The following is a 14,812-nucleotide window of genomic DNA, read 5'->3' as shown; positions in this document are numbered from 1 at the left end:
CTATCTATCTATCTATCTATCTATCTATCTATCTATCTATCTATCATCTATCTATCTATCTATTATCTATCTATCTATCTATCTATCTATCTATCTATCTATCATCTAATCTACCTACTCTATCTCAATCTATCTATTGTACATGCTTTTGTAGAATTTCAGGAACAGCTTTTTATCTGGAAAATATGGCTGCCTGAAAGAGATATGGAATCTAACACAAGCCCCAAAGCTTCTATGCATTACAAAAGCTTGCACTTGGATAATAGAAATATTTAGCCTCAGGTGACTGAGAACACTTACTGTTGGTTGCATAACGTATGGCGGATGAGGCATCCATGAAGTACTCTGGACCTATGCATCAAACAGCATTTATTAGCACAAAGCAATCACAGAGGGAACTTGGTTCTTGTGTTCAGTGGAGTCACACTAGGTCATAAGAAAGTGGAGTCCATCTGACTTTACAACTAATTAGTGCTCAACACTAAGTATAGAAAGGACATTCTTGGACCTGATTAATTTGGTCCCTGAAACATGATAAAATGTAAAGCAAATTCCTGCTTAACTGGAGCTAGCTGCAATGCCTATATGGACCAGGCTGGGCCCTGGAGTGTATATTGAGGATGGTGTTGGAATTTAAAGTATTAGGAGGCCTCAGGGACTTCCTATTTAGAGGTCGACTCCCATGAATATCCAGGCAAATAATAAAAGAGGCAAGAGTTGACTGCTAAAACTTCCTCTTTTTTTTTTGTCATTTGTTCTAACTTTAAATTCTCAAGTGATTCTCCTCTTGGAAATAAGTCCAAGTGGTAAAAGCTAGAGTAAGAATTAAAAAGATCAACCAGAAATTTTGGAGAAGGCTTTGGGATAAACCCAAGTTAAGCAAGTTTGTGACTTTTCTCTCACAGTAATTGGTATGGCAAATAAAAATGAGTATTAGAGCAAGCCAGCGGTTCTGAAATGTATCTTAGTCAAATGAGAAAGTCAGCTTTAAGAGCTGATTGTCACATAGAAAACCCTGAAGATTTTGTTTTCGATATGTTCACACAAGTAAAATTGCCAGTGTACTTCAGATTAAAAAAAAAAAAAAAGGAAGAGGTGGTGAAAGGTGAGAATCAGCAATATAGGAAATTGCTCTAATTCTTTTTTTTGAGAAATGAGAGCTGGGGTTAATTTCCACGTAGGAGCTCTCCCAAGTGAAATCATTTTTCTGCGGATATTTTATTCATGTCACCAAAGTGCTCTACACTGGGGCTCAATGGGTGGTCTTGGCTGAAACAGAGGCCAAGATAAGAAAAAAAAAAAAAAAGGCTAGATAAACAAAATACACATTACAACCAGGCAGGCTTGCAGGAAGAACAAAAACTGAATAGCACCTGCACATAGCCCCGTGGGTCCCAAGGAAAGGCAATTAAATCAGCCATTCTGAGACCCTCTAATGCCATTCACACGAAAGTCTATTTATTCTGTTCACCCACCAACATGTATCAAGAATCTAAGTGCAGAAAAAGAATGAAAATGAACTGCTTTAGGGGGAATCAGTTGAAGAAAAATGTACATAGTCTCAAGTGTGATGCTCTGACAACTGGGACATCCTGAAATGAAGTATGTAGCGGCTGAATAAGGTGACACTTGACTGAATTAGGAGTAGTCAGCAACATTACAGTTTTACCCATTGTAAAACATCCACCCCCACAATCTGCAAAATGTAGGGAATCACATTGCATGCACACACTTGCACGCTCTCTCACTCTTTCTCTTTCTCTCTCCAAAGTTTTTAAAAATGACACTAGATACTCTCTATATGTAACATTTATAGCAATTTCTAATTAGAAGAATTGTTTGAAGAACAATATGAGGTAAAGAGAAGTAGGGAGTGATATCACATATTTGATATTTGATAATTCAAAGAAATAGGATAAGAAGTTTTTTTTTTTTCTTGAGAGAGAGAGAAGTATGACTATTTCAATCGCTTGTGTACATAGAATTAACTAGCTACAACATCTGGCTTAGGACACACATGGAGTCTCAGATTTTCTTGTGATTCAACATGTGGAACCTTTGAGGTCTCTTTTGGCCTCTTTGGAACTGAGAATGAAATTAGAGCAGAAGGTAGAAATAATTTTTACCACTTTGATAATCTTTCTTTTTTCTTGGGAAAAATGATTTTACGTCTATCCACATAGATTTACATGGATACACAGGACAACTGTGAAAAATGAGATGACAATGATAAAATATGCTGATGACAGTACAGGGAATGCTAGGAAGGTGCTTTTAGAAAAGACACACAAGGATATGTGACAACCAAAATAACAAACAACAAACAAAATAATTTCTCAGTGGTATGAAAGCTGTATTAAAGTTGGCTGGAAAATAGTGTAATCATGAAAACTCAGCAGGGAGAATAAAAAGCACGGTGGATTTTATTATTCAGTGAAATAGATGCAAACAGGCCCTTGAAAGAAAGTGTAGGCTAATTGATAACTTGAGTATCATTACATTAGGAGGTGATTAAAGTGTTTGAAAAAAAAAGTTTTTTTAAAAAATTCTACTATGTCCCTTTTGTCTTTATGTAGTCAATTACTGGCAAGAAATATCTTTCCTAAGGTGCAGGTAAATCGGACATACCTGGTATGTGGAGACAGGGGAAGCAGCAATGAATGGCGTGATAGATGTCTGTGGAATCATGCGGTTGGTTGCAATACTGTACGGTGAAGAATAAAATCTGCAAACAGAAAACAAACAAACAAAAAAAGGAGATTCATAAAGCTGCCGCATGCCTGGTTGCTAATCAAATGCTACCAAGCACTTCTGGGAAAGACAGAGTTCCACTCTCATGTTTTCCATCAACTTTTAACAGGAGCATCCAGGAGATTTATAGTATTTGATTCCACTAAGAGAAATAAATCATTCTGAACGGAATGACAATGTTGAGTCATTTTATAATATTGGTTGTACAAAATCTCTTTTATGCCAGGGGAGTATAATAGAATGTTTAACCAAAGGGAGAAAGAAGCCACGGGCACTGTTTTTTTGTTTTGTTTTGTTTTGTTTTGCTTTGTTTTGTTTTGTTTTGTTTTAAGCCACTGCTATTCTAAAGCTCTTTGAAAGAAAGGCAAAATGATAGCACCAAACTTTATAAAAGTGGTTGATATTACAAATATACAAATGGCATCTATCTTTTCATTCAGGAAATAGAATCAGCTCCAGTTTTGTTTTGTTTTGTTTTGTTTTGTTTTAAGCCACTGCCATTCTAAAGCTCTTTGAAAGAAAGGCAAAATGATAGCACCAAACTTTATAAAGGTGGTTGATATTACACATATACAAATGGCATCTATCTTTTCATTCAGGAAATAGAATCAGCTCCAAAGAGTTTTGGAGAACTTGTGCTAGGCGTGACTCCATACCCTCAGGCAGAAACTAAGCTAAATACTTTCTCTATGAAAAGAGAAGAAAGCACACAACTTGTGTCTAGGTGGGGATAGAAATATTTGGAGGATTCAGTCATGCCATTGATGGCGATTCTGTAGTTATGTGTAGTTATGTACTCCTGTAGACTGTGAAAAGCACTGAGTTTTCTAGTCCTCCAGGGCCCTTCATTGAACAATTGTAGAATGATACCGAGCAAAATCGGGGCTTCACAAATCAGAGGAGGATGATCCTTCTATAGTTCTATTAAGGGGCAGCTTCCAGGTACTGAAATCGATGACACACCCATCTTCACTTAGATGATACCCTTGAGTCCACAAGTTACCTAATGCTCAAATTCTTCAGCCTAATTTTAAATTATGCTTCTTCCTTCATGTCTCACTGGTAAGTAAAAGGCTAGAGTGGCCAGCTACAGAACGGACAAAACAAGGTTGCCTACAATGAAGTATTTCACTGATGTGAGGATAGATTGAAAAAATGTGTATTAGGGATAATGGGATTATTATTTCACTTTGCCATACTGTTAGTAAAAGTCAACTACTACTTTTTATTATTATTATTTTTTAATAGTATGACTGATATTGTAGTTTTGGGCACAAAAGCCTCATCACCCCTCAGGAGTCACTGATATCTTGAATAGAGAATCTCATGGGTTACCTTTATAAAGAAGCATTTCACAAGACTCCCATTGAATATAGGACGGCAGGATTTCAAGGTTGCCAGAATTCAAGGAGGAAATTATTTAAGCTTACATTATATAAAAGTCTCCAAGCAAGTGTTGGGGAACTATAGTCTCAAATTTACTTTATCTAGCTCTCAATAAAGATTATAACATCATACTCCTTTGCTGAAAAAATATGTATTATAGCTGAAAAAATTACTCCATTAAACATTACATTCTTACTAGTCATATCCACCAGACCTCTAAATTTATAGTTGTGCAGTTTGAAAAAAGTTATTGACTCTGCACCTATTAGAACAGTCTTTTTTTTTTTTTTTAAATGACAATACTAGTGCTGGCAAGGATTCAGAGAAAGTGCAACTCTCATTCCTTGCTTGTGGAAATGCAGAATGGTACATAGTGGGAAATAGTTTGGCACTTTCTTATAAAGTTAAACATACACATAACATATAACCCAACAATCTCACTGATAGGTATTAACTAAAGATAAATGAAAATGTCTGTTTACACAAAAAAATGTAATGTAAATGTTTATAGCAAGTTTATCGATATTTGCCAAAGACTGGAAACAAGCCAATTATCCACCAACTGAGTCAATAAACCCACTGTGGTACAACCATATGACGGAACACTACTCAGCAATAAAAAGAACTACTAATATATTGAACATGATGACTCTTAAGTGAATTATGCTAATAAATCAGACTTAAGTGAATTATGCTAATAAATCAGACTCAAAAGACTTTATATTTTATAATTCCATTTATATTACAATATTGAAAATGCAAAACTATAAAGACGGAAAATAGATCAGTGGATGCCAAAGTCTGGGGTTGGGGAAAGCAGCTGGCTACAATGACACATGAGGGAATTTGGGGAGATGACTTAATTGTTCTGTATCTTGATTGTTTGGTGGTTACATGACTATGTGCTTGCCAGAACTCATAGAAATATACACTATAAAAAGTGAATATATATTCTACGTATATTATTTCTAATAAACCTGACATTTAAAAAGAAGTCAATTACTATGGAAGAAAACATCCATCCTTCCACTTAAAAAAAATTATTGAGCATTTACACTGTTTATCAAAGATAGGTAAGGCTCTAAAACATTTCTTAAAGTTTCTCTATTTAGCCACTTAAATCATATCTTATGTGTGTATTAATCAACCTAAAACCCTCCAATAGCTTTCATTGCAATGAAGACGAAATTTGAATTCCTTGTATTGGCCAGCATAATCAGGCTACTGACTACTTCTCTAATATTTTCTCCTACTTCTCTCCCCTTAGCCAAGTAGGGTCCAACCATATAGATCTTCCTTTGTCACATGATTCTGCCATTCTCACTCCCATCTTAGGTCACTGAGCTCACAATTCTCTCTATTTAGAATGTTCATTTCCCTAAATCTCTTTGAGGCCACCTCTTGCTCCTTATTAGCTGCAGTCAACTTCCACTCCTTCAGAGAGGTCTACAGCTAAGGTAGGAACCACCATTTCTGTCCTAATTGTTCTCTATTTCTTTCTTCTAATTTATATTTTTTTCATTGTTCTTATCACTATCTGAAGTAGTAATTCAAAAATATATTGATGTATTTTACAGGTTGAATGTTAGTGCCCCTCTAAAATTCCTATGTGGACATCTCAACTCCCAGTGTGACTGTATTGGAGATAAAGCCTTTAATAGAGCAATTAAGGTTAAATGAACTCATGTGGGTGGGGCCTTGATATGATAAGATTAGTATCCTTATAAGAAAATACAGGAGATATACAAATTAAAACCACAATGAGATACCACGTCACACTTGCCAGATTGGCTATCATTAATAAATCAAAAACAACAAATATTGGAGAGAATGTGGAGAAAAGAGAACCTTGGTACACTGTTGATGGGATTGCAAATCTGTACAGCCACTCTGGAAACTAGTTTCGAGGTTCCTCAAAAAATTAAAAATAGGACTATTTTTTGACCCAACAATTGTACTACTGGGTACTTATCCAAAGAAAACCAAAGTTCATAAAGATCTATGCACCCTTATGTTCACAGCAGTGCTACTCACAATAGTCAAGATATAGAAGCAACCTAAGTGGTCATCAACAAATGATTGGATAAAGAAGTTATGGTACATATACACAATGGAATATTACTCAGCTATTAAAAAAATGAAATCTTGCCATTTGCAAGGACATGATGGATCTAGAGGGTATTATGCTGAGTGAAATAAGGCAGACAGAAGAAAATGAATACCATCTGATTTCAATTATATGTGGAATCTAAGGAACAAAAGAAAGGAACAAACTAAATGAAAACAGACTCACAGATACAGAGAATAAACTGATTGCCAGAGGGGAGATGGGTTGAGGACCTGGGTGAAAAAGATGAAAGGATGAAGAAGTACAAATTAGTAGTTACAAAACAGTCATGGGGATTTAGAATATAGCATAGGGTATATAGTCAATATTATTGTAATGGCTTTGTGTAGTGCCAGATAGGGGTGCTAGAGTAATCAGGGCAGGGAAGATTACTTCATGGATTGTATAACTAACTTTTTAAAATTAAAACACACACACAAACAAACAAACAAACAAATAAATAAATAAAATAAGAATTTTCTATCATCAGGAAAAAAAAAAATCAGCCCTTGTCATTAGTTTCATAGAGTTGTTTCAGTTTCCTTCGAATAAGGAACTGTTTAACTGTTGAACTTGTAATACACTAAATAGAATTAGAGTGGTAACTCAAAAGAATTAAAGTTGTTTTCTTACTTCAAGGATCATTAAGAGAAGGTTTTCCAGAAATGCCTTCCCAGTTTACTTCTAGTTTAAACTTGTCTTATACTGTTTGTTCAAATTATTAGAGATTCCTAAATATAAAAGAAAAAAAATACAGCTTGCTCTCTTTCTCTCCACACATATATGTGGAGGAGAGGGTATGTATGGGCATAGTGAGAAGGCAGCTGTCTACAAGCCAGGAATTGAGTCCTCATCAGAAACCAAATCAGCTAGACCTTGATTTTGGTTCTGGCCTCCAGAACTGTGAAAAAATAAATTTCTGTTGTTTAAAGCCACCCAATCAATGCTATTTTGTTATGGCAGCCAACTTGACTCATATAATATATTTATTGACTCTTTTTCCCTCTAGACCATCAGCTTCAATAATGTTGAGGACACATTGGCTTTGTTGCCTAGGACAGAGCCTGAGACATAGTAGATACTTAGTAACTATAGGTTGAATGAATGAGTAAATAAATGCAGAGAAGCTGAGGGAAATAAGCAGTGACTACAGTACAGAATGGCCAATGTCAAGGTGTTGGGAACATAGAAGTTGCATCTCTGATCAGTAGGAACCTAAGGAGAGAGAACCCAGAGAACATAGGCCGACATTACATATTTATAAATGCTCAGTGGAAGCTTAACTAACACGTGCTTTCTAAGCATGCAAAGGTATTAGTAACTAGGGAAAACAGTCCTTTTCTACAAAAATCATGGTTTGTATTTAAAAATCCCTTTAGGTTTTATCTTTGACAAATCTTACTTATGAGGCAGTAAGCAGAAAGTCTTATTTGGGGCTCATAATGACATGATAAGCACTCATGACCACTCCACAAACGGTCCTTCTCATCCACTGTGCAGGGGTTAACTTCTGTTAGAAACCCAGTTTCAGCCTCTTATACCAATGGAGCACATTGTGCATTACATTTTAGTGTGGCTGCTTTATTTTGTAAAATGTTTCAATTAGAGTATTAAAAATGAAAGCAATAAAGATTAGATTGATAGGCAGAGTTTACAGAAAATTCTATGGGGTAAACAGAGAGCAGAAACACAAAGAAACAAACCGAGGAAACTGACACCAACAAACAATGGGAGTGCTTGGGGGTAAATTTAATGCATTTTTGTTCTACCTGCTCTAATCCTAGCCATCAAACAAGAATGGTATTTCATACTTCTCAGCAAGTTTAAATACTGCCACTCAAGTCGGAGGGTTCTTTAGAATGGAAAATAGACTGGGAAGAGTGGGCTCAGCACCTGTCTTGATCCCCTAGTTCTGGCATTCTGAAATCAGCTCTTCCCAAGTCCAAACATAAACCAGATAAATTTACAAGAAACCCTTGCTTAAGCCATGACAAGAGAGGCTGCTAATGCATCTAAGGCTTAGAGGTACAGCATCTAAAGAAATTACACAGGACCAGACTCCAAAAAGAGAACTGTGGAATGAGTTTCTCAATCTCTTTACTTTTTCTTAGTCCCTGCCATGTGTCTGTCATGGTTTAAAATAACTTTCACCTGATCATCACATTAAAAAAAATCCAAATAAATACTTTAAGCATAGGTGTCGTATTATCGAGGAACAGGAAAGAAAACTGATAGAACTTGTTAGAGATAATAACAAAACTGAGATAATTCTGCACCTGTGACTTTATGTTTTCGTATCTGGTAATATACACATTATTGCTGTGCAAATGTTAGTATAGGAAACTAGAATGAATTCTTTAACTCTTTTCCTGGGGATAGTTTGCTCTCTTAAGAGATATTTCTTTGCTAAAATTCATATAACATTATGTGTATTACAACTGTTCCTTTTATACGTTGCCCAGTGGTTCTAAATTGGAAGTGATTTTGCTCCCTAGGGGACATCGATAGGATCTAGAGACATTTTTGGTTATCACAACCAGGTACGGGTGCTGCTACTGTCATCTAATAAGTAAAGGTCTGTGATGCTGCTAAACATTCTACAATGCACAGGGCAGCTCCCACGCTAAAACTTACCTGATCCAAAATGTCAATAGTGTTGAGAATGAGAATATGAACTAGTTACTTCTGGAGAGGTTTCACGTGAACAAAATACCAAATGCCAAATAAGTTGAGTATGGTGTATCTATAGACTCTAAGGTGGCCTTTCAAAAACTTAGTATTTTTTTAAAATGCAAAGAGTTTCTTGGTTCTCTGGCATTTAAACCAGCAGCCTCCAGAAGTCCAGAAAATGCAAGTCTAGGTCACCAATAGGACATTATTTTGCCTGCAGAAAAGTCATGTTCAAGGGATTTGGCAGTCAGTAGTAATATGGTGAAATCTCATTTCACTGACAATAAAAATAACATGAATACATCAATAACCCCAGGGTAGAATTTTTTTTTTTTTTTTTTTTTTACTGTAGAAAACCACACAAAATCCTATTTGCACACTGAAATAAACAGCACTGGCTTGTCTTTCCTGTCCACAGGCAATATTCTTAGTCAGAACCATGAATGCTATCCTCAGGGTAAAACTACAGCATAGGATTAATAAGGTATTGGTCATTTTTATTGTAATACCAATGCATCCTTCATATTAGATCCCTTTGCTATTGTACTAAGATAAGGTTTCTGTATCATTTCATATGAAATGCCTATATAAAACTTATGGCAAACCAATGCATAGAAAACCTTCTTTTTTCATATCTCACCCAAGAATATATTTTATTCAAATAAAACAATCCAAGAGGCTTTCACACGGCAGCCCTTAGTAAAAAGGCACAGGAAAGATGCATTTTTGAATATAGGGATGAATTATTTCCCACTGCCCATTCTCATTTGAAAGTGATGGAATTTCATACTAGACTGCTAAAAAAGCACTAGACCGATAGTAATAACAAATTATTGAGTTATGCCAGATAGCTTTGAAAGGAGAATGAACATTTTTATTCTCACAAGGTCACTTATAGTAAAAAGCACTGTGGTTTTTTGCTTTTCCATTGTAATCCAAGACACTTCTTCACTGTAGCCTAAGCCTTAAATGGAAGTGACACTGAACTATTTTTTTTTTAAAGTGATATTTTGGATAGATTCAAGCAGATGACAAGACTGACATTTTCTATTGCCTTAATGCAAACATCATGGTCCACATACAAATGCCTGTCCTTCATTAGCTAAAAATCAAGTTAAATTTGAGAGTATTTATTTCAGTTTCATGTTGCTGTACTAATCTGTTGGTTCTGGAATTTGGAACATTTAACTCTGCAAACAGTTTGTGTAGCTACTAGCTACAACCCAGCCATGTATTTGCTTATGATACTCAGAAAATCCTATGGCTTAGTACACAGCTATAGGATACCACAGAATCAAACATGTGCTTTAGCTATGACATGGGACATCTCCAAGAGCAAAGATAGTGCCAGTGTTCCTTCAGGAAGCTTTCTCATCCCTCATTAGAATGCAATTGTCGCTATCCTATGGTTCCATGGCCTTAATTTTTTTTTTCTTTTTGAAAAAGAATATAAAAACATAAATAAGCTCTTATCACTACTATTTTCCAGAAATCTACTGGCTTTTCCCAGAGAACTGCTCTCGCCATTTCTTGTGTAATCTTTCAGAAGTATTTTATATATATAAAAGTTAATCTGTACATAAATCTCATAATACCTTGTGCTTCTATTGTGATACTATTTGCATTATATCTTGTAGTAGAATGGTATACATGCCCATTGTCCCTATATGATGTGAAAATGTTATTTTTCAACTAGGTATTACCAAAATGAGTTTAAACAATAGATAGCTTTCAAAAGAAAAAAAAGTTTGTTGAATTGAACTGAGTCAGCATGAAGCAATCTTTAGCATTTACTGGATTAGAGTGAGTTGCAACTATATTTTTGGATATAGTTATTCTATGTAAAATGGGACCAGTTTTTTCCCTAGAGTAATAAATATTTTTCTCTCTGTTAGGTTACTGCTCCTTGAAGTAGGTTTGATTACTTGATCTAATATAGCAATATGAAAAAGGAATAAAATTCTTTATTCTGGGCATTCATGCTAGATTCCTTAATATGCTAAGTTATCTAAATCAGCTTCTACACCTCTAAGAGGCATATGCTAATGTTAACTCAAGAAACAGTAAGTATATTGAGAAAATTTTTGTGGTGATTTTGACATCTTACATTTATAGAAATGATTTTTTTAGTTCCCTTTTATTCAAATTTTACCATATAAGATAATAAAACCAAAGGTGAACAAATTATTTTAAAAATCACGTATATAAAGTATCAATCAAATGAGTAAGATTAATTGGCTAATCAAATCTTCCTATATTTTTCGATTTCATTGTGTAACATTTTTATCTTCTTGTTACCGATGACACAATGAATAGTCTAAAGGCTTCCAAAAGTCTATTCTTAACCCGGGACATTAGAAATTCATGGGTAGTTTTTCTGCATTGGGTGAAACCAGAGGTTGTACTTAGGGAGAATCAGATTAAGGTGTTACACAGGGACAGTGTGGGTTGATGTTGAGAAGGATTCCAGAATGCCAACTTGCTATAGCCATGCAGATGCCATCAGTTACATTTCTTATTTCTGACTTAGCATTCACAATACTAGGTTAAATAGTCCATAAAGATGAATAAGACATGGAAGCTGCCTTCATTGAGTTAGTTAATAATCCATCAGGGAAATAAATATGAGTGTCAATAGCAGCATGATGAAAAGCCTCAAATGTATCATGGAAACATCAAATATAGTGTAACGATAGCATCAATATTTATACTGATGATTACATTATAACATACAGTGTTCCTTTACAGTGTTCCTTTAATCCTTACCAAGTCTTATGAATAGGTATTATTACTATTATCTCTATTTCACAGGGAGGAAGATAAATGACTTGCCACGACTGATAAATGACAGAATCTGGATGCATATCTAGGCAGGCTGGTTCTGGAGTCTGCAGTCTTAACCACTGCTTATACTGTTTCTCTAATGACTTTTTGTGTAACTGACTGTGCCTGGTATGATGTGTTGGTGTTCTTTAAATGAGAGCTGCATGAAAATAAACTGAGAAAGAAAGAAGGAAAGAAGGAAAGAAGGAAAGAAGGAAAGAAGGAAAGAAGGAAAGAAGGAAAGAAGAGAGACAGACAGAAAGAGAGAGAGAGAGAGAGAGAGAGAGAGAGAGAGAGAGAGAGAGAGAGAGAAAGAAAGAAAGAAAGAAAAAAAGAAAGAAAGAAAGGAAGAAAGGAAGGAAGGAAGGAAGGAAGGAAGGAAGGAAGGAAGGAAGAAAAAAAGGAAGAGAGAAGGAGGGAGGGAGGGAAGGAGGGAGGATGTAGGGAGAGAGGAAAAAAAGAGAAAGGAAAGCAGGGAGGGAAGCAAGGAGGGATGATGGGAAGAGTGGAGAGAAGGAGGTGAGGAGGGAGAGACAGAGAGACAGAACAAGAGAGAAATATCACCATGCCTGGTCTACGGCCATGCTACCCTGAACAATCCCAATCCCATCTGATCTCGGAAGCTAAGCAGGGTCGGGCATGGTTAGTACTTGGATGGAAGACCAGCTAAGACCAGGGGCTGGCTGTAGGCGTAAAAAATAAATAAAATAAGGAATTGTAAGATGACAAGATCCTTGTAATCTGTGAGGTCAACCAAGGGTTGCCTTACCTAAAAAAAAAAAAAAAAATCACCATGCCTGAACTCCAGGCAGAAAGAATGCCATGAGCAACAAGAGACAGAGGTATAAAGCAGCGTGAAATATTCTGAGAATCACAGAGGTCCCCTTCAGTTGCAGGAACTGAATTATGTAATTCTGTTTTTGGGCCATTCTTGGAATTTGAGATTTGTTCTGTAGTTAGTAAAGTCCACTGAATATTTAAACCAGGCAGGTAGATAAATCCTGTGATTACATTTTGCTTGAAAAAAAAATTCAAAAACCAATGTGAAAATGGTTTGGAGGAGTGTTATTTTAGAGGCAGGTAAAACTTGGTACAGGTAGGGAATAATGAATGAATGAATTCAAAAAGTGGCAGAGAGAAAGGCTGAGTAAAACATATAGTTCAAATGTATATTGAATAAGTCTTATTGACCAATTTGATCATGAAGAATGTTGGAGAAGAGAAGGCTCACAGAAGTGTAGTTTCAAGTCTAAATGGTTTTAGAGTGAATTTAGAAAAAAAAAAGAAACATATTTTGATATTTGTTTTTCATTTGCACTAGTTTGGTTTGTATTATGAAGAGTTAGTAAGGATAATGACATATTTGGGACATACAAAGATATCCAGTACCTACTAAGCAGTTAGAAACACAGGTTATAATGTTCTGCATCTCTACTTATGAACTTGAGGGACAGTCTTCAGTTCCTAAGAGGAGTGGAGGAGATCAACCAGAGAGAAGACAGTGAAAAAAAGACCAAGCTTTGAGAAAGATTAGCAAAGTGTACAGAAGAGGTGGAATAATAAGAATTCGAATGCTTAGTAAGAGTTAGGAGCAAAGAAGATCAGCAAAAAATGGAGTTATGGGATTGAAGAGAAAAAATTTTCAAGAATGTGCAAATGTTAAAAGAAAAAAAGTTAAATGAGGCAAGATTTCAATTAGAATAAAGGCTAAAAAAGTTATAGTTACAGGTGGCCAATTTGAAGATCATTGGGGACATAAGCAAGGAAAATTCCAGTAACATTTGAGACCAAAACTCATGCTTTAAATAGGATAAATTCAAGATAATGTGGGAGGACAGCACGTATAGGAGACCGAAGCTGTTTACCTGCAAAGAGAAAGCCAAAAGTGTGGTCACTAGAAGCGATCTCATTAGCAGGGAAAGACTCCTTTCCTCCTATCCTGCATGTAAGTAGGAGGGTCTTGAACAGATTCACAGGCTAAAAGGAATATTCAAAGTTCCTTTCAGACACAGGAAGATATTGAAGAGAGGGACTGATTGATGGAGTAAAGTTCTGTATCAGATAAGAGTAGATAAAAGAAAGAAAATTGGTATCCTTAACATCTTGTTTCCTAAGGGAAATGTTGTAAATATCCAAGTGGGTAGCGGACGAAGGTGAACCTTTTTTCCAACTGTTGACATAGTTTAAAGAATACAATATTACACTGTTAATATAAGACATGGATAAGAACGTGTCACATAGTGGGTGACTGCAGGTGAACAGATGTATCACAGTCAACATCAATATGGTATAGAGGTGGCAACCTGAGATGTGGAGACCTGCAGGAGAAGGAAGACATGTCACTGCATCCCAGGCAGTCCTCACTGCCTCAGACATGGTACCCCGCCAAAGTTCACTTTTGACTACTTGATTGGGAGCTGAAACTCCAGTTTTTTCTCTTTATTTTTTTATTAAACTAGATTATTTCCAGAAAGAATATGCACTCTTAATGTCACAGAGGCCTTGTGAGGATGGGTGACATGGGAGAGACTATGAAGTCAGAGTCACTTATGAGAAGAAAAACAAAAGAATAATGGTGAGAAATGTTTGCTTTAAAGTTTTTGCTAAAAAATTTAAAACAAAAGACAGATTTGAACATTCTCTTTGGTACTGATTTCAGAGGTCAAAGGTATCTTAGCAATTAAAATAGAGAAAATGTGGTAGACTTACCCATTCTGTATGGCAGCTGTGGGGTCATAGGTCAGAGCCATGCCAGCCTGTATATAAGAAGGAGAGGAGAAAACAGATCTTAACATTTATATTGTGGTTCCTAAAACATTCAGTTCACACAAGGATGCTTATTTTTACTCTCCATGATTTAAGTTTATTTTCTCCTATATATTTCTCTACCCTTACTGCCAAGACTAGCATTTTCACTACCCACACACCAGGATCCACCAGTGAGTTAGGGAGTTTATATTATATATCTAGAAAAACCAAGGAACAATGCAGCTTGGAAGATTTCCATTCCTCCTTCATAAACCATCTGCCGTCTAATCTGGTATCCTTATAATTTCTCACTATTGTCAAGTCTCA

General features: G+C 35.8%; 1 protein-coding gene across 15 annotated transcripts in view; it reads right to left on the bottom strand.

The window, feature by feature from the left end:
• The window catches only part of RBMS3 (RNA binding motif single stranded interacting protein 3), a 631,961-nt gene that overhangs the window by 98,221 nt on the left and 518,928 nt on the right, over positions 1-14,812 (bottom strand). For 13 of the 15 annotated variants that reach the window (XM_006905714.3, XM_025039137.1, XM_015597377.2 and 10 more), the window contains 3 exons: positions 14,447-14,493; positions 2,629-2,725; positions 301-351 (listed from right to left, as the gene is read on the bottom strand). In XM_006905714.3, coding sequence (XP_006905776.1) covers positions 301-351; positions 2,629-2,725; positions 14,447-14,493 — 195 coding nt within the window. The remainder of the gene's footprint in view (positions 1-300; positions 352-2,628; positions 2,726-14,446; positions 14,494-14,812) is intronic. The other 2 variants (XM_015597384.2, XM_025039132.1) reach the window with 1 other exon arrangement.

Source organism: Pteropus alecto, unplaced genomic scaffold (assembly GCF_000325575.1).
Source record: "Pteropus alecto unplaced genomic scaffold, ASM32557v1 scaffold10, whole genome shotgun sequence".
NCBI classification, from domain to species: Eukaryota; Metazoa; Chordata; class Mammalia; order Chiroptera; family Pteropodidae; genus Pteropus; species Pteropus alecto.
The sequence above is the reverse complement of the archived record's forward strand: the minus strand, read 5'-3'. Positions and strand labels throughout refer to the sequence as shown.